The sequence below is a fragment of the Caretta caretta genome, chromosome 7, assembly GCF_965140235.1.
Source record: "Caretta caretta isolate rCarCar2 chromosome 7, rCarCar1.hap1, whole genome shotgun sequence".
NCBI classification, from domain to species: Eukaryota; Metazoa; Chordata; order Testudines; family Cheloniidae; genus Caretta; species Caretta caretta.
This window is the reverse complement of record NC_134212.1, coordinates 126,475,485-126,500,096: the sequence shown is the minus strand read 5'-3', so window position 1 is coordinate 126,500,096 and position 24,612 is coordinate 126,475,485. Positions and strand designations below refer to the sequence as shown.

General features: G+C 55.9%; 2 protein-coding genes across 2 annotated transcripts; one reads left to right on the top strand and one right to left on the bottom strand.

Moving 5' to 3' along the window:
* Positions 1 to 727: 727 nt before the first annotated feature.
* ATP6V0E2 (ATPase H+ transporting V0 subunit e2) lies at positions 728 to 7,214 on the top strand. Its single transcript, XM_048857345.1, has 4 exons — positions 728 to 886; positions 981 to 1,028; positions 5,663 to 5,814; positions 6,211 to 7,214. Exons 1-3 carry the CDS (start codon positions 783 to 785, stop codon positions 5,754 to 5,756), a joined length of 246 nt encoding a protein of 81 aa, XP_048713302.1. The 5' UTR covers positions 728 to 782; the 3' UTR covers positions 5,757 to 5,814; positions 6,211 to 7,214.
* Positions 7,215 to 8,191: 977 nt separating this feature from the next.
* ENTPD7 (ectonucleoside triphosphate diphosphohydrolase 7) lies at positions 8,192 to 24,374 on the bottom strand. Its single transcript, XM_048857278.2, has 12 exons — positions 24,143 to 24,374; positions 21,673 to 21,855; positions 18,390 to 18,595; positions 17,976 to 18,126; positions 17,430 to 17,533; positions 16,859 to 16,915; positions 16,138 to 16,286; positions 15,889 to 16,055; positions 13,889 to 14,213; positions 12,185 to 12,270; positions 11,902 to 12,063; positions 8,192 to 11,475 (listed from the first exon to the last, which is right to left on the bottom strand). The coding sequence occupies exons 1-12, from the start codon at positions 24,148 to 24,150 to the stop codon at positions 11,247 to 11,249; spliced, it is 1,827 nt and encodes a 608-aa protein (XP_048713235.2). The 5' UTR covers positions 24,151 to 24,374; the 3' UTR covers positions 8,192 to 11,246.
* Between the last annotated feature and the right edge of the window lie 238 nt (positions 24,375 to 24,612).

Below are 24,612 nucleotides of genomic sequence, written 5' to 3'. Positions count from 1 at the left end.
CGCCCCGCAGCCCCCCGCAGCCCCCTCCGCGCCCCACAGCCCCGGCCCGCAGCACCCCCCTCCGCAACACCCCGCCACGCCCCGCAGCACCCTCCACAGCCCCGCCCCGCAGCACCCCGCCACGCCCTGCAGCTCCCCTGCCCCCCACAGCGCCCCCCGCAGCCGGCCCTGACGCCGAGGGCGCCCCTGGGCGGGCGGGGCGGGCCGGGCATCGGCTCGTGGCCCGGCTGCTCCCGCCCCGCTTGCGGCGGGGGCGCGGCGCGGGGCAGGTCCCCGCCCCTTGGCGGACCGGCGGGTTCCCGGCGCCCCCGGCTGTTCGTGCGGCCGCAGCCGGTCCACGGAGCCCCGCCCCTTCCCCGCGGGCTCTCACCGGACCCAGCCAGGAACCCCCCCGCCCCCCCGGAGCCGGCACTGCGCGCGCGCTGTCAGCGAGGCCCCCCCCGCCCCCCCGGAGCCGGCACTGCGCACGCGCTGTCAGCGAGGCCCCCCCCTCGCCCCGAGGAAGGGCGGACGCGCAGGGCCCCACCCCGTCTCCCCCTAGCGGCCGGCCCAGGCCGCTGCAGCCCCCCGTCGACGTCACCGCCCGCAGCCCGGCAACCGGCCAATGGAGGCGGCCGCCGTGGGCGGGGCGCCCGCTCTAACTCGGAGTGGTCTCCGATTGCGCCAATGGGCGGGAGCGAGCGGCTGCGTGGGCCAATGGGTCTCGAGGGGGCGGGGCTGCGGCTCGCTACGGTGGCTGCGCTGGCGGGGCGGAGGAGGCTCGGTTCTCTCGCCCGGCCGCCATGACCGCGCACAGCTTCGCGCTCCCGCTGATCCTCTTCTCCGCCTTCTGGGGCCTCGTGGGCGTCGCCGCGCCCTGGTTCGTGCCCAAGGGGCCCAACCGCGGGTAAGAGCCCGGGGCTGCCGCCGCCCCTCCCCCTCCGGTCCGGTCCGGTCCGGTCCGGTCCGCCGCCTCCGCTAACTGGCCTCTCTCTCCGCAGGGTCACCATCACCATGCTGGTCACCGGCGCCGTGTGCTGCTACCTCTTGTGAGTGCGGGGGCCGGGGGGCTGGCGGCGCGGGCCGGGGGGCGGGGGCTGGCGGCGGGGGGCTGGCGGCGGGGGCTGGGCGGGGGGCTGGCGGCGCGGGCCGGGGGGCTGGCGGCGGGCGCGGAGGCCTGGCGGCGCGGGCCGGGGGGCTGGCGGCGGGCGCGGAGGCCTGGCGGCGGGGGCCGGGGGGGCGGCGGGGGCGGGGGGCTGGCGGCGGGGGGGGCGGCGGGGGCGCGGGGGCCGGGGGGGCGGCGCGGGGGCGGGGGGCTGGCGGCGCGGGCCGGGGGGCTGGCGGCGGGGGCGCGGGGGGGGCGGCGGGGGCGCGGGGGCCGGGGGGGGCGGCGCGGGGGCGCGGGGCTGGCGGCGCGGGCCGGGGGGCTGGCGGTGGGGGCCGGGGGGCGGGCGGGGGGCTGGCGGCGGGGGCGCGGGGGCCGGGGGGGCGGCGCGGGGGCGGGGGGCTGGCGGCGGGGGGCTGGTGGGTGTGTCGGCCCCTCGCCGGGCTCAGGGCGGCCCCGCTGGCGGGCGGGACCCCCGGGCCCTGCGCTGTGGGATCCGTCGAGTTGTGGGAGCAGAGGGACGTTCGCCTGCCCCGCCCTCCCCCAGAAAAGCCCTAACATCCCCCCGGTCCGGGGCCGCCAGGCGGGGCGTGAGGAGACGGAGACTCCGCCGCTTCGCTGGGGAGGCTCCGCCCCGTCCCCGTGAGACGCTCGGACCTGCTCTTCCGCTGTGAACGGGCCTGTCCGCCCCCACCCGCCCTTGACTTGCTCTGCGGCTCTCAGCCGGGTAGATGAGCCTCTTGGTACCTGGTGTCTTCTGCTGGCGAAGATTCCTGACGCTGCAGTCGGCTCGCCTCTCCCTCCTGGCTTCGGTAAACTGAGCAGGTTGAACTAGCCTCTGGCTCACAGCTTAACTTTGCTTTATGTTAGCAAAGTCTTGACCATTACTTTAGTTCAGGCGTTAGGCCTCATACCGGGCCTCTGATCTAAGGGTTTGTGTTTCAAAAGGGCCTCATCTTACTACAGTTAAGACACACAACAATCTTCTTAGCAAACTAGCAGGTTCGTCATGGGGTGCTCGTGCTCCAACTTTGCGGACATCAGCTCTTGCCACCTCCTATTCGGCGGTGGAGTACTACACACCAGTCTGGTGGCTACGCAGTTACATGCCGCCATGCGTATCGTCTCCAGCACCCTGCATCCGACTCTATTCCCATGGCTTCCAGTTCTGAGCAAAATTGCTCTTCCTCATATCAGATGAAAGGTTGCCACTGGCAATTTACTGGAGAAAGTACGCGCCAATTCAAGCCTGCCGCTGCACAATGACCTTTTTAAACCACCAGCTGCACGTTTGCTGTCACGTCGCCCATTATGGTCTTATCTGCCAGGCCAGGATGTTAGGACAGAAACACTCTGCGAGAGGAACAGGTGGATGTCATAATCCCCCAACCAGTCTCTCGTCACTGACCACACAATTTGTCTGCCTGGTTTTGACCTGCCCCGTCGTCAATGGTCCCTGTTGAACAGGTTCCAGACCAGGCAAGGTCTCTGTGCAGCCAACCAGTATCGCTGGGGCATTCGTGACAGCCCTTTGTGCAGCTGCAGAGCAACACAGACAGTGACACAGGTCGAAGAATGCCTGCCAATTTTGTTCAGCAGTGGCCTAGAACGGGGTAGCCAAGCTGAGCCTGAGAAGGAGCCAGAATTTACCAATGTACATTGCCAAAGAGCCACAGTAATATGTCAGCAGCCCCTCGTCAGCTCTCCCCAATGCTTCCCACGCACCGGCAGCCCCTCCAATCAGTGCCTCCGCCTCCCTCCCTGCACCTTCTGATCAGATGTTTTGTGGCATGCAGGAGGCTCTGGGGGGAGGAGCGAGGGCAAGGCAGGCTCAGGGGAGGGAGCGGGAAGGGGTGGGATGGGGGCAGGGACTGTGTCAGAGCCGGGGGTTGAGCAGTGAGTGCCCCGTGGCCCATTGGCAAGTTGGCGCCTGTAGCTCCAGCCCCGGAGTTGGTGCCTAGACAAGGAGCTGCATATTAACTTCTGAAGAGCCGCATGGGGCTCCGGAGCCACAGGTTGGCCACCTCTGGCCTAGAAGAACTACATCATGCCACTGAAGATGCCTTCGCTTGACTAGACGACTATGCACATGCTCAATAAGTAACAGATTATCCATTGCACCTGGGTTCACATAGGTTTTACTTTTAAGATAACACTGGTATGGGTTGGGAAGGGCCATGTCAGCTCATTTTAAGACAGATTGTTTGTCTTCTTTAAAATCTGCAGTCACCCCTATCACCAGAGACCTTCTTTTTAGTAACATGCCCGTATCTCATCAGTTATTCTTTGAACCGGAAGTCCTCCCTACTTCTTTCTTTCTGCCCTTATAACTCTTGCTTTCTTTTACTTGCTAGTCAGGGCCTTTCTTACAACACATTTCTTTAACCAAACTTAAGCTCACTTTAATTCTCTAGTTTTGTATTTATTCTACATGATGGCCTGCACACCTTGTACCTAGAGGTGTGACCTTGCATTTGGCTGCATTAACATGCAGGTTGTTTGGGCCCAGTTTATCAAGTGATTCGGATCCCTCTAGTTGACTGTCCTGTCCTTATCATTATTTACCATTCTGCCAATCTTAGTGTCTTCTGCAGGTTTATCAGCAGTGCTTTTATATTTACTTCCATGCTTTTGATTAAGAACATTGAATGGTGTCCGGCCTAGAACCGGTCCCTCAGAAACCCGCTAGAAACGCCTCCATTTGAAGATGATTCCCCATTGACAACTGCCTGTTCAGACTTCTCAGTCAGTTTTTAATCCATTTAATGTGTACTCTACAGATATTGTATAGTGCCAGTTTTTTAATCAGAATGTCATGTGGTACTAAGTCAAAGTATATTACAACTATGTGTTTACATTTATCAATCAAACTTGTAATCTCATCAAAGAATGAAGTTGGGTTTATTTGACAAACCTGTTTTCCATAAAACCATGTTGACTGGCATTAACTTTAATTCTTCATTGATTTGAGGTGGTATCAGCTTTTCCATTAGCTTGCCTGTGACTGATGTCAAGGTAACCAGCCTGTAATTTCCTAGGTAATCCCACTTGCCCTTTTAGCACATTAGCCCTCTTCTGGAATTTCCCTGATATTGCAAAACTTACTAAAATGAACATCAGTGGGGCAGAAAAACAGAAATATTGATTGAACACTTCTGTCTCTTTTACCATCTCAAGTAATGGGCCTGGATCATTGTTAGGATTTCTTTTATTGCTAATGTACCTTCTTCATGCCAGCTATGGATTTTTTTTCTTGCACAGTCTTCAGCTTCCCTTATGCGTTTTCTACACTTCATAACTAATTTATATCAATTGCTGTTTTCCCCATTTCCCCCTCTCCCCCAGTGTGTTTATATAAATTTCTAATGTCTGCCTGCAGTTTCCCACTGAACCAGGATAAGCTTTTAGCCAAAGTTGTCCACTTTATTGGTTATGGAATTGTGGGTTTTTTGGACATCTAAGCTCTTCATAAAGAAACTTTTAATTTTTATTCACATTTTTCTGTCTAAAATTTTCCTCAGATTTGGGAAATTAGCCCTTTTGAAGCTATGTCAGACAGACACAGATAAAAATTACCAGTTGGGACTGTCCTCTGTCCATAACGACTATATTCAAATCATGATCACTAGTCTCCTAGGTGACCACCAACTTCCAGTCCAATGATTGATTGATCTTTATCCATCCTACTGAGGTTCAAAGTAGTTACTTCATGTTGGGAGCAATACATCTTCTGTGTTAGTTTCTAAAACGTACAATTTTCTAAGATTTTCTTATGCTAGAGGGCTCACACAGCCAGATCTCCCCCAGGGAAGTCCCCTGTACAACAACAGGTTTTTCCCCCACACCTTACACACAGGTGCCTAAAGAGTAACTTCTCCTGTTCTCTGGTTTGATTCCATGTTCTGTAACAGACCCCACCAGTACCCCATCCTGGGCTTTGTTAGTTAGCACATGGATACCTTCAAGAACCTGTGCTTCTGAGTTATGAATAACAGTGTCTTTGAGGTAGAGTGCCACTTCCCCCACACTCCTGTTTTTGCCGCTCTGTCTTTTATAAGAGGTTGTAACCAGTGACTTTAACCTTCCAGTCATGTGAATTGACCCACAGGGTCTCAGTAATACCAGCTATAGCAAGGCCTGGTCCACACTTAAGATTTAGATTGGCGTAGCTGTGTTGTTCAGGGGTGTGAAAAATTCACACCCTCGAGTACCATAACTATGCCAACTAACCCCCAGAGTAGACATGGCTAGGTTGCTGGAAGAATGCTTGTCAGCCTAGCTACCGCTGTGTGGGGAGGTGGAGTTCCTACAGTGGTGGGTAATCCCCTTCTTGTCACTGTGGGAAGCATCTGCACTATGGCATTACAGCACTGTAGCTAAGCCTGTAATTTCCAATTCCTCTCGCTTCTTACTCAGATGCCTAGCACACTTCTTCACTCTTTGTCACCTCCAGATTCAAACCCTGAGTTTGAACCACACGTGCCCCCTTAGTACCTTCCCTTTGGGGTGTTCTGTAGTACCTGCCAGCTCCTGCTGGTCTCCACGGGGGAAGAGTCATTCACTGTCTGTTCTTTGCAGCTGGCTCATAGCCATCTTGGCTCAGGCAAACCCCCTGTTTGGGCCCCAGCTGAAGAATGAGACCATCTGGTATGTGCGCTTCCTGTGGGAGTGACCTGTTGCCAGTTCAGAAGGTACCAGGAAGGACATGAGATCAGCACCCATATATCATGGTGAATGGAGCCTCCTGTGGGACAAACCACCTGGACTTGGGGAGTGGGGGGGTTGTGGTATAGGGCCCTCCCTTGACCTGCTGCCCTGACATGGTTTGGGATGGGGGCAGGAGTTACTTTACCAAAATGAAGTCTTGCAAGCTGGGGTGCTTTACTCTGCAGCTGCCCGGGCAGTTTCTAGTTGGGTTTGGTTTCTGTCGGTGGCTCCTTGGGAAGGTGATTTGCGGCTGCCTGTTAGTGCTCTGTTCTGGAGCCAAACAGAGGATCCCTGGATTCAGCCAGGAGAGGGCCTTTCTCCCCTGTAAGTGGGTCTCCCTCTCCCTGGGGTGGCTCTTTAGGTCCCCTTCGTGGGAAAGAGTTTGGCACTAAACATCTGCCCCCCCCTCTCTCTCTCAGCTCCTTCTGAAATCCAGATGTTGCCCCATCCTCTGCACCCTCCAGTGCTGTCCTGCCAGAGTTGGTTCCCAGGTCGGACCAGCTGCAGCGCCACACCTGAGCCACTGCATCGAGGAACCAAAAAGCAAAGGGCCACCTGTGCAGCCCTGTCTGAGGCATGATCCCCACCCCAAGATGGGCCCTGAGAAGTAGGATTTCCCCTAGCAGAGCTGGGCCTAAGCTCCCTTTTCTGAGCCAGGCACTGCAGAGGAAAGTCCCACCTCCTTAGTGTGGGAGGGATTCTGAAATGGTGGCTGGTTGAGCTCCGGTTCCCAGGGAATTGGCTGGTGCTGAAGACCACCCCTACCCCTTCCCTTAAAGGACAGATACAAGGACCCCTGGGAGCAGCACCACTTGCCTCTGTTTAGCCCTTAAAGGAGGGAGTGGAGACCTGAGTTTATCCTCATGATTCCTGTTGCATGAAAACCTGTTCCCAAACCAGCCATAGAATCTTAGGCCTCTTCTGGTCCTGGCAGCCTCTATCCTCTGGGCCTGTGCATGTGAGAACCAGAACCCGAGGCATCCTCTGAATACTGAGCCCCCTTGGGGTGAGGTACCTGGACCAGCATCCCTGCTTTCAAGATAGTCAACAATGGCCACCAATCAGAACCTATTTCTGGGAGGGGGAGTCCTAAGGAATAGGATACTGACATGGTGAGTGGGTAGGTCAGGGTGGGACTTTCCTGTGTCAGTCTGGAGGGAGAGGACTCCTCTTTCCCTCCCCCTGAGCCTCCCAGAGATCCTGGTCCTGGAGCTGGTACCACAGACACCAGGCTCTTCTCTGTTCAAAGGGTTGCCACTCCCACCCCCTCTTGCGTGTTCTGGTTGTGGGGCAGGTGCTGATAATCTGGGCAGTGTCCCGGCCTACCCCTCCCTTTCCCATAGTTATTGGTTAACTGCAGTGTATTTATTTGTCTTGTTTGGTATGTAAATTTGTGTTGTGAAAATAAATGTTTTTCTAGTAAGTGTGTCTGGCAGCAGCAACTCTGGTCTCTCTTGCCACTGCCAAAAGGTCTAGGAAAAGCCCTAGGTGCAGCATCTCTTCCTTCCCCTGCCCCCAAGCTGGCCTTGCTGCAGGGGAGAAGAAATGTGGGCCTTGCCTGGACTTAGCATGGGAACTGTTTTGGGGAGGATGCAGAATATACTCTACCCTTCTTAAAAAGAAAAGGACTAGTGGCACCTTAGAGACTAACCAATTTATTTGAGCATGAGCTTTCGTGAGCTACAGCTCACTTCATGGGATGCATGCCACAAGTCCTCCTTTTCTTTTTGCGAATACAGACTAACACGGCTGCCACTCTGAAATCTACCCTTCTTGCTACTTCTGAGTACCATGGTGCTGTTTCTGTGTGTAGCCTGGGTCTTCACAACACTGTGTGTGGTGGAGGCGGTGTCAGCTGAGTGCAGCTGCCTTCCCATAACAGCTGTGGGAGCACAGTTGTGTCTCAGGTCTACTTTGATCTCATAATAACAATGGCTATGTGATTTCAGTAACCCCTTTCGGGTGCAGGCCCCTGCCTGTGCCCTGCTGGGTTGGGGAAGGCAGCTATCCCTCCTAGCTGAAGGACATCTGGTGGCAAGGCATTGTGCTGCTCTGATTTCTTACTCCCCCTCCTAGCTGTTCTAAGGGGATTGGTGGAACACTGCAGTTCCTGTCCCTGGCTGTCAGCTGTTCATGCCTGTGCCCTCTGCAGTGATCATGTCAGCAGGTGCAGCCTGGATCAGAGCTACCCATGTTGTGCTGAGCACCTGGGACAACAGCATGTGCTGATAGCTGCAAACAGCTGATGTGAGACACAGCATCTGCGACTGGGTGGAGCTTCCTCCTGGGGTCTCTTCCCACAGAGTATGGAGGGGAAGAGGTCCTGCAGCAAAGACCATAGTGAGCATGGACATGATCAGCGAGAGCTTGTTACCAGCACATATATGGACAAAGAGGCTGTTGTGGGTGGTCAATAGATTGTTTATTGCTCTAGTAACTGGAGTGGGGGGGTTCAAGTAATCCAAGTGGGTTCAAACAGTGGATGTACAGCCCAGCTCAAGGAGGGGAGGCCTTATTGGAATTTCCAGGAGGCAGGTGGGTGCAAGACCACTTGTGTCCAAAGGCCCCTCCCTCAGCCTTTTGAGAGGGACCACTGGACCAAGGATCCAAAGGAATACAGGGGATAACTAAGGAATAACAGGGATGGGAGAGGAGTTCTAGATGGGGACACTGAGCAGAGAACCCTCAAACCTGTCTAGGGAGCCAGTGGGTGCTGCCCAGAGGAATTCTGCCTGGATGCATGAGACTAGGGAGGACCAGAAATAGGTCCCAGTCACAGAGCATCCCCTCATCCAGCATCCTCCTGGTGGTGTACATGGCCACTTTGTCCAGGGCCAGGAGGTCTCAATATCCCTGGGGGACTGAGAGACCAGTGTGGAATAGAGGCTGGCCCACTGGGGGAGGTTCCCAAGTCCCACCACTTGATATCAGGGCAGGACACGAGGGTGTGGAAGTGAAACGTGGAGCACAAGCATGTATGCTTGTTCCCTTGGCATGGTTTGAAATTGAACTGGCTGCATAATATGCAGCCGGCTCAGATCATCGAGGGGAGGGGGGGGCCCAAGGAAAAGATCCGGAGGGCCTGGGATGGATAGGGAGCACCCTCTCACAGGATCCACTCAAGAGGTGGGCAACAAGGCCTCCCCCACCCCCTGCAGTATGCACAGGGTGGAAAGCCCCATGCACTGACCAAGCGCTTGGGGATCCACCCAGTTGTAGTCCAGGATGTCTCAGATTCTGGTGGTTTCTGCCAGGACCAGCCTCCAGCTCACCCACGGGAACTCTACCACCTGTACACACAGATGGGGTCGTGTAGCAGAGGCTCCGTTCTCACCGGTAGCAGCTTTCAGGTCTGGAGGCAGCTCTGACAGAAAGCTGGCCGCTCTGAGAGGCTGGGGGGGAAGACCCCCTAGGCTAGAGGAAAAAGCTGCTAGTCATGGCAGAGGAAGGCAAGCACCAACATGCTCTTTGCCTGACCACCTGCACCATAAAGGAGTCTCTGCAGGGCCTGGAGGCTGAAGACATGGACTTGGCTGTGGGGGAAGACTCGGAACCCCTGCAGAGACCCAGTGCAGTCCCAGCCAGAAGAATTCCAGAGCTAGCCTCTGGAGCCAGGGGAGGCAGGTTTCAGCAGGGGTTCCATGGCCAAGTTGAGCCAGCACTGGCTGGGGGAGGGATTGCTGCCCTTGGTAGGGAAAGTGATTTGGCAGCAAATGAGCATAGGATAGGGTTGGAATGAGGAAGGCCCCTGCCCACCCACAGACAAGTACTGCCTCCCCTTCCAGAGAACAAGCTATTGGCCCTTCCAGTCCTGTTGCTGCAGCCAGTGTCTTATCAGCCCTTACAAGACATCAAATGTAATCTGAGATAACAGCGCCCCTCCTTAGGGTGAGAGCTGCAGGGATGCAGTATTGGGTCTGTGCACCTCTTTACCAAACAGAGGTGGGCTGGAGAGAGGCTTAAAGCCCCGAGACTGGGATAGGGGCATAGGGAGAAGAAACCCACTTCAGCACAGAATTATGCAGTTTCCAAGTACTGACCCCTGTCTGAAATTGAGAGACCCCATGGCTCAGACTGAGGCATTATGCCCTATGGACCACGAGGCACCCCATTGCTTGGGAACAGGACACATCAATGGAAACAGACTCTCTGCTGCTCAGCCCTTTGTGCTGGGTCAAACTCCTCTCCTTCTGTGAAGACTGGAACACATGACTTATGAGGAGAGGCTGAGGGAACTGGGATTGTTTAGTCTGCAGAAGAGAAGAATGAGGGGGGATTTGATAGCTGTTTTCAACTACCTGAAAGGGGGTTCCAAAGAGGATGGATCTAGACTGTTCTCAGTGGTAGCTGATGACAGAACAAGGAGTAATGGTCTCAAGTTGCAGTGGGGGAGGTTTAGGTTGGATATTAGGAAAAACTTTTTCACTAGGAGGGTGGTGAAACACTGGAATGCGTTACCTAGGGAGGTGGTGGAATCTCCTTCCTTATATATTTTTAAGGTCAGGCTTAAAGCCCTGACTGGGATAATTTAGTTGGGGATTGGTCCTGCTTTGAGCAGGGGGTTGGACTAGATGACCTCCTGAGGTCCCTTCCAACCCTGATATTCTATGATAAGATGAGGTGAGGGACTCTGGCCCTTTGGCTCCAGGGAGTTGATGTGACAGCTTGGCCGGTAGTGCCCAAGGAAGCCCATCATGCTGGCTGGCTGGCCAGCTCCAGCCAATTCTCCGACTGCTGCAGGCACAGCCTGAACATAAAGCCAGTCCCAAGGTTCCAGGTCCCAGTCCCAAGGTTCCAGGTCCCAGTCCCGTCCCCTTGGAGAGAAAAACTGAGCAAAGGGTGCAGCCTGTCTGTGAAGACAGGAGGGGCAGGGGCTCCTCTGTGTCCCCAACAGGGCAGAAGGACAGAGACTTAGGGGCTAGGGCTCCCTGCTCCTTCGCAGGCAGAAGCTGGCTTAGGCACCTGTAAGTCCTTTAGGATTGACTTTTCAGAGGGAACCGCAGTTGTGCTTGTTGGTCCTTCAAGTGTCTAGTCATCCTCTGAATTCTACCAACTGTGGGCCTCACTGATATCTTATTGCAGTGAGTTCCACAGGTTTGCAAGATAGCAGATCAGAGGAAATGCTACAACTGTGCTGCCTTTACACTTCCATGCGTAGGAAGTGCTAGCTCTGCCTTGCTGATGCCACCTCTTAGTGGGTATCACCTCTCCTGCCTCAGCAGGAAGCCCCTCCAGGCCTTTGTGTTGGTCAGAAATACAAGCACCAGAGCCACGTCCTGTGCTGCTCGGGACCTGTCGGACACTGGTTCTGGCTCTAGGAGGGGGAGATGATGGACCTCCTGACAGGAGACTTTGGGCACTTGTCATCCAGCCTAGGTTCCAGTTCGGATGCTGGAACTGGGAGCTAGAAGCAGGCTGAATTGTGGCTCAGACGGATTCCTGGGCTGTGGCAGCATTAGGGCCCCAGTTCCTGGCCTGGCAACAGCACCACCTCTTCCAGCCACAGCAGGTTGAGCGGAGCTGAGCGCAGCTGGCATCTGTGAATGCGGCGCAGCCGCAGTAGGTAGAGGATGATGGCCAGCAGCACCACCAGGATGCAGACGAAGAAGAGATAGTGATTGTAAACGAAGGAGAGGCGGAGCCAGGGGCTGTGGGCCTGCCGGCTGCTCTCCTGCCGGAGATCCCTAGGCGGGGAGAAAGGAAGAGAGGTCAGCACCCGCCACTGAAGAATTACCATGAAAGGTGGCAATGCAGCACATGCACCTTATCTTACTCCCGGCACTTAGTGCCCCCTGCTGGGAGAGGTCAGGCTCTCCCCTTACAGCCAGTGCCTTTGCCCTGCTCCCTACAATGCCGTTGCTGGGACTGGAGTAGCCAGGAGCTCGCGCTGGTGTGTGACTGCGAGCTGGAACAAGTTTTAAATCAAAATGGGATGTTTCTCAAAGCTCTGCTCTAGGAGTTACTGTAGGGACGTTATCTGGCCTGTGCTATACAGGAGCTCAGATGAGATGATCACCATGGTCTCTTCGGTCCTTGGAATCTATGAATCCCTCTCTGCAGGCCAAGCACTGCAGGGCAGCCCCTGGGCTCCCACCTCAAATTTGCTTTACCTGAGTGGCAGAAACCGTGTTTTATAGAGAATGGCTCCCAGGGTCCACTGCACCTCGCGGTCGTACACCAGCTGGGCTGTGTGCAGGCTGGAGTAATCCAGGGGAAAGTGGAAACCCTCATGAAGGACTTGGTACATCCAGGCAGATTTAAAGCACTGATACCTACAGACAGAGCACATGGGACAGTCAACCAGATACCAGGCCTCCTGCTTCTGAGAGCCCCTGGTGCTAGACACACTGACAGGAGCCCCAACTGTGCTTGTGGTGAGGGGAAGCTCCTTACTTGACCCGATGCTGGTCTGCGTGTGGTGAGTACAGGCCCTCTTGGAACCGCTGAGTCAGCACTGACCAGCTCAGGCTGCAGTAATCCTGGGGCAGCAAATGAGAGAGCGCACTGTCAGTGGAGAGACTGGTGCCCCCTCCCTCGGGGCACAGGGCAGCACCAGTGACACTGGGCACAAGGTAACACCGGCACAGCAGATAGAATCACAGAAATGTATGGCTGGAAGGGACCTCAAGTCCAGCCCCCTGCACTGAAGCAGGACCAAGGAAACCTAGACCAGTGGTCCCCAACCTTTCGGGTGCTATAGCATATTCATGTTCCCAGAAGAGTGTGGTGGGCGCCGGACAACCAGCCGCTGAAATGCCGCCGAGAAGCGGCGTCATCAAGCAGCGTCACTGCTGAAATGCCACCGAGAAGTGGCGTCATTTCGGTGGCTGGCTGTCCAGCGGCCGCGCTCCTCGGAGGCGGGTTGTCTGGCAGAAGCGCTCCCTTCTCACTAGGCGGGCACATGTAAATGCCCCAGCGGGCACTGCGGCACCCACGGGCACCGCATAGGGGATCACTGACCTAGACCATCCCCGACAGGTATTCGTCAAACCTGTTCTTAGAAACCTCCAGTGATGGGGATTCCACAACCATCCTTGGAAGCCTAGGCCAGAGCTTAACTACCCTGATAGTTAGAAAGTTTTTCCTAATATCTGACCTAAATCCCCCTTGCTGCACATTAAGCCCATTACTTCTTGCCCTCCCTTCAGTGGACATGGAGAACAATTGTTATTTTACCCTTTCCTCATAGGTCAGGCTTTCTAAACCTGTCATTTTTGTTGCTCCTCTCTGGACTCTCTCCACTTCATCCACATCTTTCCTCAACCATAGTGCCCAGGATTGGACACAGTGCTCCAGCTGAGACTTCACCAGTGCCAGGTAAAGTAGGACAATTATCTCCTGCGTCTTACAACACCCATGTTAATGCACCCCAGAATGAGATTAGCCTTTTTTGCAACTGCATATTATAGATTCTCAATCTGTGATCCACTCTAACCCCCAAATCCTTGTCAGCAGTATTGCTGTCTAGCCAGTTAGTCCCCATTTCCTGGTTGTGCATTTCATTTTTCCTTCCTAAATGAAGCACTTTGCACTTGTTTATTGAATTTCATCTTGTTGAATTCAAACCAATTCTCCACTTAGTCAAAGTCATTTTGAATTCTAATCCTGTCCTCCAAAGTGCCAGCAACCTCCTCGCAGTTTGGTATCATCTGCACATTTTATAAGCACACTCTCTGCTCCAAGTCATTAATGAACATTGTAAATAGCACCAGACGAAGGGCAGACCCCAACAGATACCTATGCCCTCCCAGTTCGACAGCAAACACAATCTTTCAACCAGTTGTGCGCCACTTTATAGTAACGTTATCTAGACCACATTTCCCTAGTTTGTTTATGAGAATGCACCAGAAGGCTCACTAAAAATCAAGAAATCCTATCTATTGCTACCCCCATCCACCAGGCCAGTAACCCTGTCAGGGAAGGATCCCCACAGGAGCTAGAGAAGGGTCAGGGTGTAACAAGTGAATCTGGGCACAAAGTAACATGCTCATCCCCCAGCTAATCCCCTGGATCAGGGTGGTGCTCACCTGGGCAGAGTGGCCATCCAGGTGCAGCCCGGTCCCCACCCCCCGGGCATTAGGTCAGGGCAGTTCTCACCTGGGCAGCGCGGGTGAAGCTGGGTGCATGGTAGCGGCCCCCAAGACGCAGCACGTCCTCAGTACAGTAGAAGAACTCAGAGAAGCCGTAGAACTCACTGTTGTTGAAGTCAATGGGCGCCTGGTAAGTGTGGGTCAGGGAGGCCTGGCTGCCGTTGACCCCTGCCAGCAGAGGGTGTAGCAGCTGTGCACAGGCCTGCCAGTCTCCTCGCCCTCGGACATGCAGGGTCTGGCCACCCTCTTCTACTGTGTCCTCGAGCCCCACAGGCAGGCAGGGATCCAGAAAGGGTGTCTCGGCACTTGTCCCCGTCTGCTGGCCCTGCAGCCTGGAACGAGAGCCAGGGAAGAGACTGATTAACAGGGCTCTGCACTGACAGAGCTGTGCCCCCTGCTAGGCGCACATGTGCTCACTGCCCCGGCCACTGGGAATAACCCCGAGTGCAGAGTCACCCCCTGCTAAGAGCCACATTCCCCCTCCCCCAGCCCAGCTGGGCACACCCCAACAAGCGCAGCCCACTGCTACACACCCCAAGCTGCTGGACACACCTGCAAGGCCCACCCTGGTCTCACCCTTAGGGAGGTAGAGCGCTACACGTTATCGCAAGGCAGTGTTGTGTGGATCAGGCTGGCTCCCAGCACTCATGCTAGCCTGATCCTGGCCATGCCCATGTTGCTATGGGGCTGTGCCTTGGGTGGCCCTCTGTTCCTCCTGCCTATTGGGCTGATCCTCCCAACCTGACAAGCACACATTGCCTTTGGGCACGCACACACACACAGCAAAGAGCACACAGCTGTGCAAAGGGACACCCTGCCCACCCAATGGGAGGAACACAGCCCCAGGCCTCAGCGGCAGAAACAGGGTTACCGGCACTAGACTATCCCTGAAGCTCTGGCAGGGAGGTTTGCTCTGGGCACTGAGTGTGTCTGGCCCTGGCTACAACTCCACATGGCATTCCAAGACAGGCACTAGAGAAATGGAGAGCAGGAGAGAAACATCAGAGAGAGAGACTGGGTCAGCAAGGAGCGGGAGAAGAGTTGCTGACGTGGGCTCCGGCAGCTGGGTCATCCCACTAGGGGACATGGGAGAGGCCAGGTTGAGGAAGGGGAGGGAACTGAGGCACAGCCGCCTCCAGGGGGCGGTGGGTACTGGGAAGCTGGGAGGGGCAGCGCTGTGCTCTGGGTGCTAGGACCACATGTGTTCATACAGCTGCACTAGCTGCTGCCTCATCGCCCATCTGCCTAAACCTGCTGGAGAATCTCACCCTGACTGAAACGAGCAAATACCCACTCCAGTCCGCAACTTCTGCAGAGGGCCCTGGTGCCGTCCCAGCCCACGGTGGGGTCCAGAGATAGGTGGCATGGGCTGCAGGGAGGCACCCGGCATCAATCCCAGGAGAGGATGGGCTGGAGAGGCAAGGCGTCGGCTGCCTGGAGAAGAGGAGGCTGGAGGGAGGGTAACACCACAGCTAATCACCCTCAGGAAGATCCCATGCAACAGGAGAGCATCCCATGAGAACAGGTAGATACCCTGGGTGAGCACTGGGGAGTCCCCCAAACAGATAAAAACAAGGGCAGTGAGCCCTGGACATGCTCCTCCAGCTGGAGCTGAGATTCTTTCCCACAAGCCCTGGCTGATCTCCATGGGAGCACGTAGAACCCAGCCCCGCACAGGCTGGGCTGGCCCTGCAGGGCCAATGGTTGTTAGCAGAGCCCATAGAACCCTGACTGCCCACGTGCTGGCCTCCACATACTCAGAGATAGCGGGACCTCCAGCTCCGATGCATACCCATGAGGAGTAGCCCTGCAGACTAAGAGGGGCCATTTTAAAGCAGTCATCTTACACCATCACCCTTTAGGCTTCTGCAGAGAGTGCTGAGATTAGACCTCACAGAGGTCACCCTCCAGTTACAGGCCCTACATCTCCAGGGGCTGGGACCTCCGAGGAACTCCCCGCTGCAGGCAAGTACCAGTGGGGGTCTGCTGATCCTGGGGCAGCATTACCTGTTGAGGGCACGAGTCTGGTTCAGCATAAGCTCCTCGTAGCGCTGCCGTGCGAAGTTGCCCCCAAAGCCCAGGAAGGTGCTGACATAGACACGGTACACATGCTCTGTGTGCTGCACATCACAGCCCAGGTTGAACTCCGCCAGCAGGCTCTTGGCAGCCTCCTCCTAGGGCAGAGAGGGGTGAGCAGCAGGGCCAACCCTGGGGACCCTAAGGGCTGCTTTCCTGCCCTGCCAGCAAGATACGCACCTGCTGTGGGGAGGAGAAGGTCTCTATGCTGGGCACCTCATAGGCAATTTGCAGAGAGGCACCACCCATGTCCAGGATCCCCACCGTCCGCTTCCGCACCAGGGACTCTGCCTGACCCCCCAGGGCCACAGTGATCATCGCATCCTCCTCTGCAGCCCACAGAAGTATGTTAGCAGGACCCTGGGACCAAAGTGCACAGGGCAGCCTCCTGCTCTGCACGCTACTAACAGGGTCCCAGGAACCAATCTCACATGGCAGCCTCCCTCCCCCACCAGGTCAGGGCCTTGGGAACTGAACTGTGTTGGGGACAGGGACGGGGCCAGGATCCCATCTGGTTGTTGCCTAATGCAGGGAGCTCCACAAAGTGGCATAAATGGCTGACAGCAACTAAAGAGATTCCACCACTTCTGCAAGCCTCTGCTCCTACAACATCCTGAGACACCAACTCCAAACACACCACCTCATTCCATCTCTACTGCCCTGCCCCGCCCCCTCCCATCCCTGCTCCACCATCCCTACTGACCCCCCAGCTCTCTACTACCTCCTTCTCCCCACCTGACGGAGGCTCAGGGACTCTCCCTCCCCTGTGGCGGGGTCTGCTGCCTTGGACTGTCAACGTGCCAGGCCCTGGTTTGCTCTGGGTGCTGGGTTCACTCCAGCAGAGATCCACCTGCCCCAGCCCCACAGGCTAGAGAGAGACGCAGGTACTGGCTGGACTCACCCTCCTCGTGATCGAATCTCCCCAGGACAAAGTTGATCCCAATCCAGGCATAGACCCCTAGGTGGGGGGACACAAACCAGTTCGTTAGGCAAAGCGCCTGCAGCAGCCGGGACGCTGGAGCCAGAGTTAGCTCTTGGAATCTGCAGTCCCTAGACTGGAGAAGGACCAGCACTCGGGGGGTTCTTTCAGCATCTGACAGGATAGTTTCATCAGGCCTAAGGGAGTGCAGAGGCCAGCAGATTGGTGAGTCTGCACTATCAGCTCAGTGGCAGGGAATAAAGTGTACAAAGACCCATCGTCTTCACCCTGCCTATGCTGTCTGGCTTCAGAGTGAGACCATCTCAGAGCACGCACCAGGGCTCCCACAATGCTTGTACAGCACTGTTCCCACTCCAGCATCTGGCCCCTCCTCCTGAAAATAATAATTAGCACCACCTGCCCCTAGAACCACACTCCCCAGGAGGGAGCAGCCAAGCCTCTTCCTACAGGCACCTGGTGAAGTCTTATCTCCCCCAGGCTCCCTACTCATAACACATGTTTAGGTATTAGAGGAGCTAGATATTGTTACCACCTTCCTGCTTCCCTGAGATCACTTCAGCTTGCGACTCGGAGAAAAGGAAATCAAACTCCAGGGGCACATTCCTCACCAAGTCCTCCAGGATCGCAGCCTGCTGTCTGTGGAGGGTACAGGAGACAGGCAGTGAGCATCCTGCCCAATGGCTGACTCTCCTTCCCTTTGGGTTAAGGCACAATGAATCCCCCTCAACATGCCCATTCTGGTTTGGAGCCAGGGGATTGGGATTTTAGCTACTTCATTTGAGACTGAAATGTTGCCCCTCATCACAAAGGCTGCAGTGACTCCAACACCCCCGTCCACACCCTTCCAGGATTCCTGAAGCCTCCCCTCTGTCTCCACACCTGGGCTCCCCAAGCCATCCTCTCTGCCCCCAGCACACCTACTGGGTGGTCTCAGGAGCAGCATGCGCCTTTCTCCCTTGCTCGTGGCACCAGGGTTCTCTCACGAACTCCCTGCCCTCCTTGGCTCGCCAAGTGACTGGGTGCCCCTAATGCTGGTGGAACCCAGTGACATAAGCAAGGTGCACTGGGGGGCACTCACCTCTCAGACAGCAGTCTCATGCCCGCCGTGCACAGGATGTAGAGCGGAGTCTCCTTGTGCTTCGTTACCGGCACATGAGCTGCAGCGAAGCTAAGCAGCGGGCGCATGTAGTGACTGGCTTGGTCAGGAGTTGTTGCCAGCACGGAGATCCCTGCACGGGGAAAAGTAAGAAATCAGTGTCACATACACACATAGAAAGGCAGCAAAGCTCTGTCACTTAGACACAGCGCAGGGACTGCCCCCCCAGTCTGAAGGAGGTGAAGGGACAAGATCACTGCCCCAGACTGCAGGGTGGACAAGCTCCTTCACTTGCATGGCCTTCACCAGCTCTGTCCCCACCTGCATGAAGGGAAAAGCAAGTGATCCATCCCCAACCCTTGCTTGGGTTCGCGTAGGGAAGAAGGGGGCACAGACCTGGCTTGATTTTCTTGACAACGGGCTGGCTGCTCCGGTCTCTCATCTGCTTGACATCCAACAGGTCATGAGGGTTCCCATTGTGCGGTGGCCAGAAATACACAAAGACCCGGGAGCCGCTGCTCCCACAATCAACAACAATCCCGTAGTTCAGCGTTGAGTCCTCTGTGTCTGTAGCTTCCAGGTCTCCCACCCTTGCCAGGTACCTGGGAGAGGGGAAGAGGGAGGATCAGCCCAATAGGCAGGAGGAGCAGAGGGCCACCCAAGGCACAGCCCCATAGCAACATGAGCATGACCAGGATCAGGCTAGCATGAGCGCTGGGAGCCAGCCTGTTCCACACAACACTGCCTTGCGATAACGTGTAGCTCTCTGCCTCCCTAAGGGTGAGACCTGGGTAGGCCTTGCACAGGGGAGGAGAATGGAGAGCAGATGGGACAAGCCAGCAAGGACTCAGTTCCACCCAGGGTGCACTGGGAGGGATCCCATGCAGTCAGGGCAGTTGTGGTGCTGGGGAAATTCCACTGACAGCATCTGTAGCCGGGCAGGTTCCTCAGACACCAGCCCCCATCAGCCCAGCAGCCAGGAGAGGTGTCTACTGGACCGAATGTTTGCACCAACCGTTAGGCATCAGCCACATGGGGGCTGGAGGCTACGAGGGGGGACTGAATATCAGGGGTCAGAACATCAACCAGTCATTGTAGGAGTCAGGGAGGAGTCACGCCCCTACACACATACACCCATCAGACAAGGGCACTGTAGGGGCTTGGCCGTGGCTGATGGCAGAGTCCAGGGACATGAACTTAACAGCGAACCTTAGGAGGGCTTTGCCCCCACACAATGTCTGGTCTGTCCTTCCAGAGGCCATAGGGCAGATGTAACCACCCACAGACTGACGGGGCCTTCTCTCCTCATTAGCCTATGCTGTAGGCTCTGCTGATGCTGCACAAAGAACTTGCCCTCAGAGCTCTGCTTCCAAAGTGGCAAGAAAGCTCCAGACTCCCTCAGGGCACTGACGAGCTCTTCTGGATCCTCAGGGCAGGAGATCAATATGGCTGATTGATCCTTTCCCTCACAAGCCCCCCTCTGGCTGCACATGCAGCTGTGCCCGTTGGCTGAGTCAGCGCAATGCTAGCTGCCCACATGTGCGCAGTCAGGGCAGAACCAGGGGGCTGCAGCTTCACTTTCCATTAGTAAAAGGAATAACAGAATTAGGATGCCCTAGCTCAGCACCATTATCCAATCCAGAGCATCCGCTTCCATGAGGCTCCGATGACCCCGGGGCTATAATATGGACAATAAACAACCTCAACTCAATTACAGTGGCACTGTGGGACACGCCTGCCCTTCCCTGAGCCCCAAAGCTGGTGCTGAAAGTGGAACTGCCCAGCACAGAGCTGGCGCCTCACTGGCCCTTCTGGGGTAATTGTGTTACAGCCAGAGCCCTCGGCACTCTGACAAGGGAGGGGAAAATTACTGACCTTGTGAGCCTGTGCCTCTGGAGATGCTGCTCCAGCAGGACTCACTCTGGCCTCTCAGCCCCGCCACGTGAGATCCCTGGAGCTCCCCCAGAGCAACAATAGCACGGCAGTTTCACATCAGTCACATGCCACCCCCTCCTGAACTTTCCACACAGGGCTTTCTTTAATCCATACGTAGAAACAGACCCAGAAAGGAGCAAATCCCTTCTTTCAAGGGCAACTTCAGACAACATTCAACGTGCAGGAGCAGCAATTAGGGACACAGCCCTGTGCCCATGGTTGGCCAACTGCTAATACAGGACTCCCCAAGAGAGAACAAAGCTTTTCTTGGGGGCCGGAGAGTTTGGCCTTTCTACTGTGGAAACGAGTTCTGTAGGGTGGAGGGGCTGAAACAGGACTCCTCCTTGGTAGCCAGTGCAAGCACTGATGCTTGGGGACGTTGGGGGAAGAGGACCACAGAGCAGCTTTGCACATAGCTGTGATGGAGACACTCCTGAGACTGGCTGATGCGACAGCCTACTGTTGCCTTCTAGTGTCAGGCCAGCCAGGTGACAGATACAATGTGACATGCAGTTGGACATCCATAGTACTCTTGGGAACAGCACTGTCCACTGAATTGGTGTCTGGAGAAAGAAGAAGCTGGGTAGACTTGCTGAGGGATTTAGTCCACTCCAAGCAGAACACCAAGGGTCTTTTAACTTTAAATTCCAATGTCATCTTGGAGAGGAACTGTGGATGAATGCAAAGCACCACACTTCCCTTGCTAGATGCTCCCCATCTATGGGGAAGATACGGGACTCAAGACCAGGGGTCACCCAATGAGAAGTAAACTGCATAACATTTCTGTCATCTGTGCCGTTCTTCAGAAGTCTAACAGGAAAGGGCTAAGTGGCGACGAAGTCAAACACATGCACCTGGCAGGATCATCTGCCTGATAAACCCCAGAGGAGGTACTGCTAGTGAGGATGAAGGCAACAGCTCTGAGCAAAGAGTGAAAGCAAGACACAGAGCTCCCTACACTAGTACAATGTTTCTGTTTCTCTGAACAATTTACTATGAGCTGTTGTCTATACACAGAGGGGGACGTGTGTAAGCAGCTTCTGGGCAGTCTAAGGAATTTCATTTCCTTATTTTTTTATTGTTGAGTCTCTATTTTATTTTAAATCCCCCTTTCTGAAGTTTATTGTCCCAACCCTCTGTCTCCTGAGGATGCTGGACTTGATTATATTGTTGTCAAGACCGCTTAGTAGATCAACTGTGCCTCCTTAAATCAGCTGTTGCATGTTCCTCGGGACTAAGGTGAGAATAACCTCTCTCCTTGTGTGCTCTGGAACTAGTGGTTTCAAGAAGCAGTTGTTTAAGGTTTCAACAAATGGCTTCTCTAAACCTTGTCCTGCTGAGACATTTCACTAGCTTATACCAAGTCACACATTATTACTGGTTTCATTAGACTTTGATCCCTCTCCACTTCGTGCATTCAGTCTCCAGTCCCCGGGCAGGAGGCTGCTAACCCGACATGTATAATCACATTCTTATGGGTTAGGATTTGTAGCTGTACAGATCCTGCTGTGTGGCCCTCTCCCCTCAAAAATTCTCTCTTGCTAGATTCTGCAGAATCTTCTCTGTGTCCTGGTCTGCTGCCCTGCCTTCATGGCATAATCTGTCCTGCCTGTATAATCTAATTCTAAGTCATACAGCGTCCCACCAATTTGTCATTTCACCACATTTCTGAAATGCCCATGATGCCAAGCTCCTCTTCCTTTGCCAGGTACAGAGAAAAGACTCAAACCCAGGGCTCACTCACCTCTCAAACTGCTTGTCTGGGGGGGGAGAGGAGCCCCAATTGCGCAGATCTGTGGCTGCCATGAGTAGCAGGAGACAGACTCCAAGAAAGAGTCCCAGCAGGGCCAGTCGCTGACGGGGACACAGGCTCACCAGGGGCACAGTGAAATGCCATGATGCTGGGCACAGGCAGGAAATGCTGATTCTGAAAGAGGACAGAAGGGAGCAGTGAGAGCACAAAAAGCCAGCAGGTACCTGGAGGACCCTACAGGGCCCTCAAGCCCACACTGCCTCCTACTCACTTACCAGAAATGTCCCCAGGCCCTCCTTCATAGGTATAGATGCACTGTCCAGCCTGCCATTGGCTCCCACAGTGCGCTTAGCACTGTCCACACCTTAAGGCGGCAGGAAGGGGTGTATAACACACTGGGGTGTGATGGTCTGTCAGTTATACATATGCTAGTGTGTGGATTTGGGGGTTGGTTTGTTTTTTAAACACCCTGATTTCTCCTATACCTCCTCCTTCCACCCCATACACACCAATTGAATCCCCAACTCTTCCCCTACCCCACCCTGCAGCTTCCACTGCAATTTCCTCCCTGTCACACCCACTCCCATCAGCATTGGATCCTTGCTACCCTTGAGATAAGATGCTCACTCATGAGAGGTAGTGGGACAGTACCATCACTATAGTTAAGGCTGAGACTAGCTTATTGTTTAATAGCCAAATTTTCTAAGTGGTCTAAAATCCAAATGTTGACTTGGATGGTCTTGAAATTTGCTGTGCCTCATGGGGCTGGAGTAAGGGTAGCAACCCAAACAGGAGGACATTGGAGCAAGGGGTTCCCAAGACACAGACGCCCTTCCCTTCCTCCCCAAAAAAACATGTGACATCAAATTTTTTGCAAATCTGGGGCTCAAACTATGGCTCTGACTCTCCCCAACCTGCTATCACCTGCTCAGGATTGATCATAGCTTTTGTCAAACACCCACTGCCCCTTTGGGGAAACAATATTTTTAAAGCTATTCAGGGGGAAATGCTGGACCTACAATGTGGCTTGAGCAAAACCGATAAGCTAGAGAAAGTCATTTGTGCCTTTGAAGCAGGACGAGGCTCTTGCAAGCCAGAGTGTTTGCAGGCACCTGGACAGCAGAGTAAGTGGGTGGCCACTAATCTGGAGCAGCACCCATGAACTGTGAGTTTGAGTCCTGCCTTTGCAGCTTTTGGAGACTGTGCGTTCAGCAGATTAGCTGCTCCTTGCCTGCGTTCTGCATGGGTGTTTTCTGGAAGTTTTGCCTGAGAGCAACACTTCTGGTTTAAGAGTTAATATTTCAAAGTGCTCTAAAATGTATGTGCAGACTCTGATTTTACTCTAGAAGTACTGTTAAGGAAAATAGCATTAAGGAAATTGCTGGAAGATGGAGACTCTAGTAAGTAGCAGCATTAGTGTAATGTAATTGTTCTCCATGCTCTTCACTCATTTTCTGAGCAATGTTGATTGCTCATTACAACCATCTGTAATCCATGTAAACCAGCTCCCACAGCCTCTTCCCACCACCGTCCTGGCACCCATGACTGGAGAAATGTTAACTGGTCACTTAACCTTGAAATGTGTGTTAACTACTGAGGCTAAACAATCTGTTCCATCTTGTATGTAGCTGAGGCACCTTGAGTTCATTTCCCAGACCCGAAGAAGAGGCTCTGCCTGTGTAAGCTCATCTCTCTCAGCAACAGAAGTGGGACCAACAAAAGACACACGCCCCCCCCGCCCTGTGTCTCTAACATCCTGGGACCAACATGACTACAACAAGACTGCTCGCACCTTCCTACATCTGCGCCCACAAGCCAAGGGATCCCACCTCACCCCCAAAGCGCGGCTGGCCCTGTGAGAAGCGGGTGAGAAGAGGCGCCAGGCACGAGGAACAGTCAGGCACCGGGCTCTTCTTAGGTTACCGCAAACCCCAAAGGGCGTCCCGCCCCGACTTGCCACAGCAAAGCCAAGCGGCGGCGGCGGGCGGAAGAACAGCCCAGTGCTCAGGACACCGGCCCCGGGTCGCTGCTCTGCCACGACTGCGGCCGCGGGCCCCCGCTCCCAGCGCCCGCAGGAGCCGCCCAGCGCTGCCCGGCCTCGCACGGGCGCCGCGGCGGGGCCGGCCCTGGGGAAGCACCGAGGCGGGGAGCCCGCCGCACGCCTGGCGCCGACACAGTCCCGGGGGCGCCGCGGGCAGCCCGGCGGGGGCGGGGGCGGCGCTGGCGTGTCCCCGGGGCCGGGCAGCCCCCCAGGGTCGGCGGCGGCGGCCCGCGGGCCCCCCCCCGCCCCGTCTCCCCGTGGGCCCCCCCCCCGCCCCGTCTCCCCGCGGGCCCCCCCCCCCCCCGCCCCGTCTCCCCGCGGGCCCCCCCCCCCCCGCCCCGTCTCCCCGTGGGCCCCCGTCTCCCCGTCTCCCCGCGGGCCCCCCCCGCCCCGTCTCCCCGCGGGCCCCCCCGCACTCACCTGGCCATGGGCCCCGCTCTCGGTGCGGGCCGCGGCGCGTCACCTCCCCTCCCCCCTGGCCCGGCCCGGGGCCGCGGCGGGCCGCAGAGGCATCGCCCCGCCGGGCTGGTGGGCGCGGGCCGGGCGCCGAGCCAGGGGCAGGAAGCTCCGCGGGCCCCGCCCGTCAGCCGGTCCCGAGCGCGTCTCCCCTCAGCCGCGCCGCGAACTGGGCCGGGCACAGCGGCGGCCACGTCACGAAGGCGACAGCAATGAGGGAAGGGGGGCTCCCCAAGGTTCGTCCTCTGAATGGATCATCTTGGACCTGTCCATCTTTCCAAAACCCAATCAGTGCCCTGTTCTGCGCCGGAACCCCACCCCCACAGCGTGAGGAGCCAATCACAATGCTGGCGGAGCCCAGCAGTTCCTCTTGCGTCACGGTCGTGGCCAATCAGACACCGAATCTCAGATCAGTAGCTCCCTCTCATTGGCGA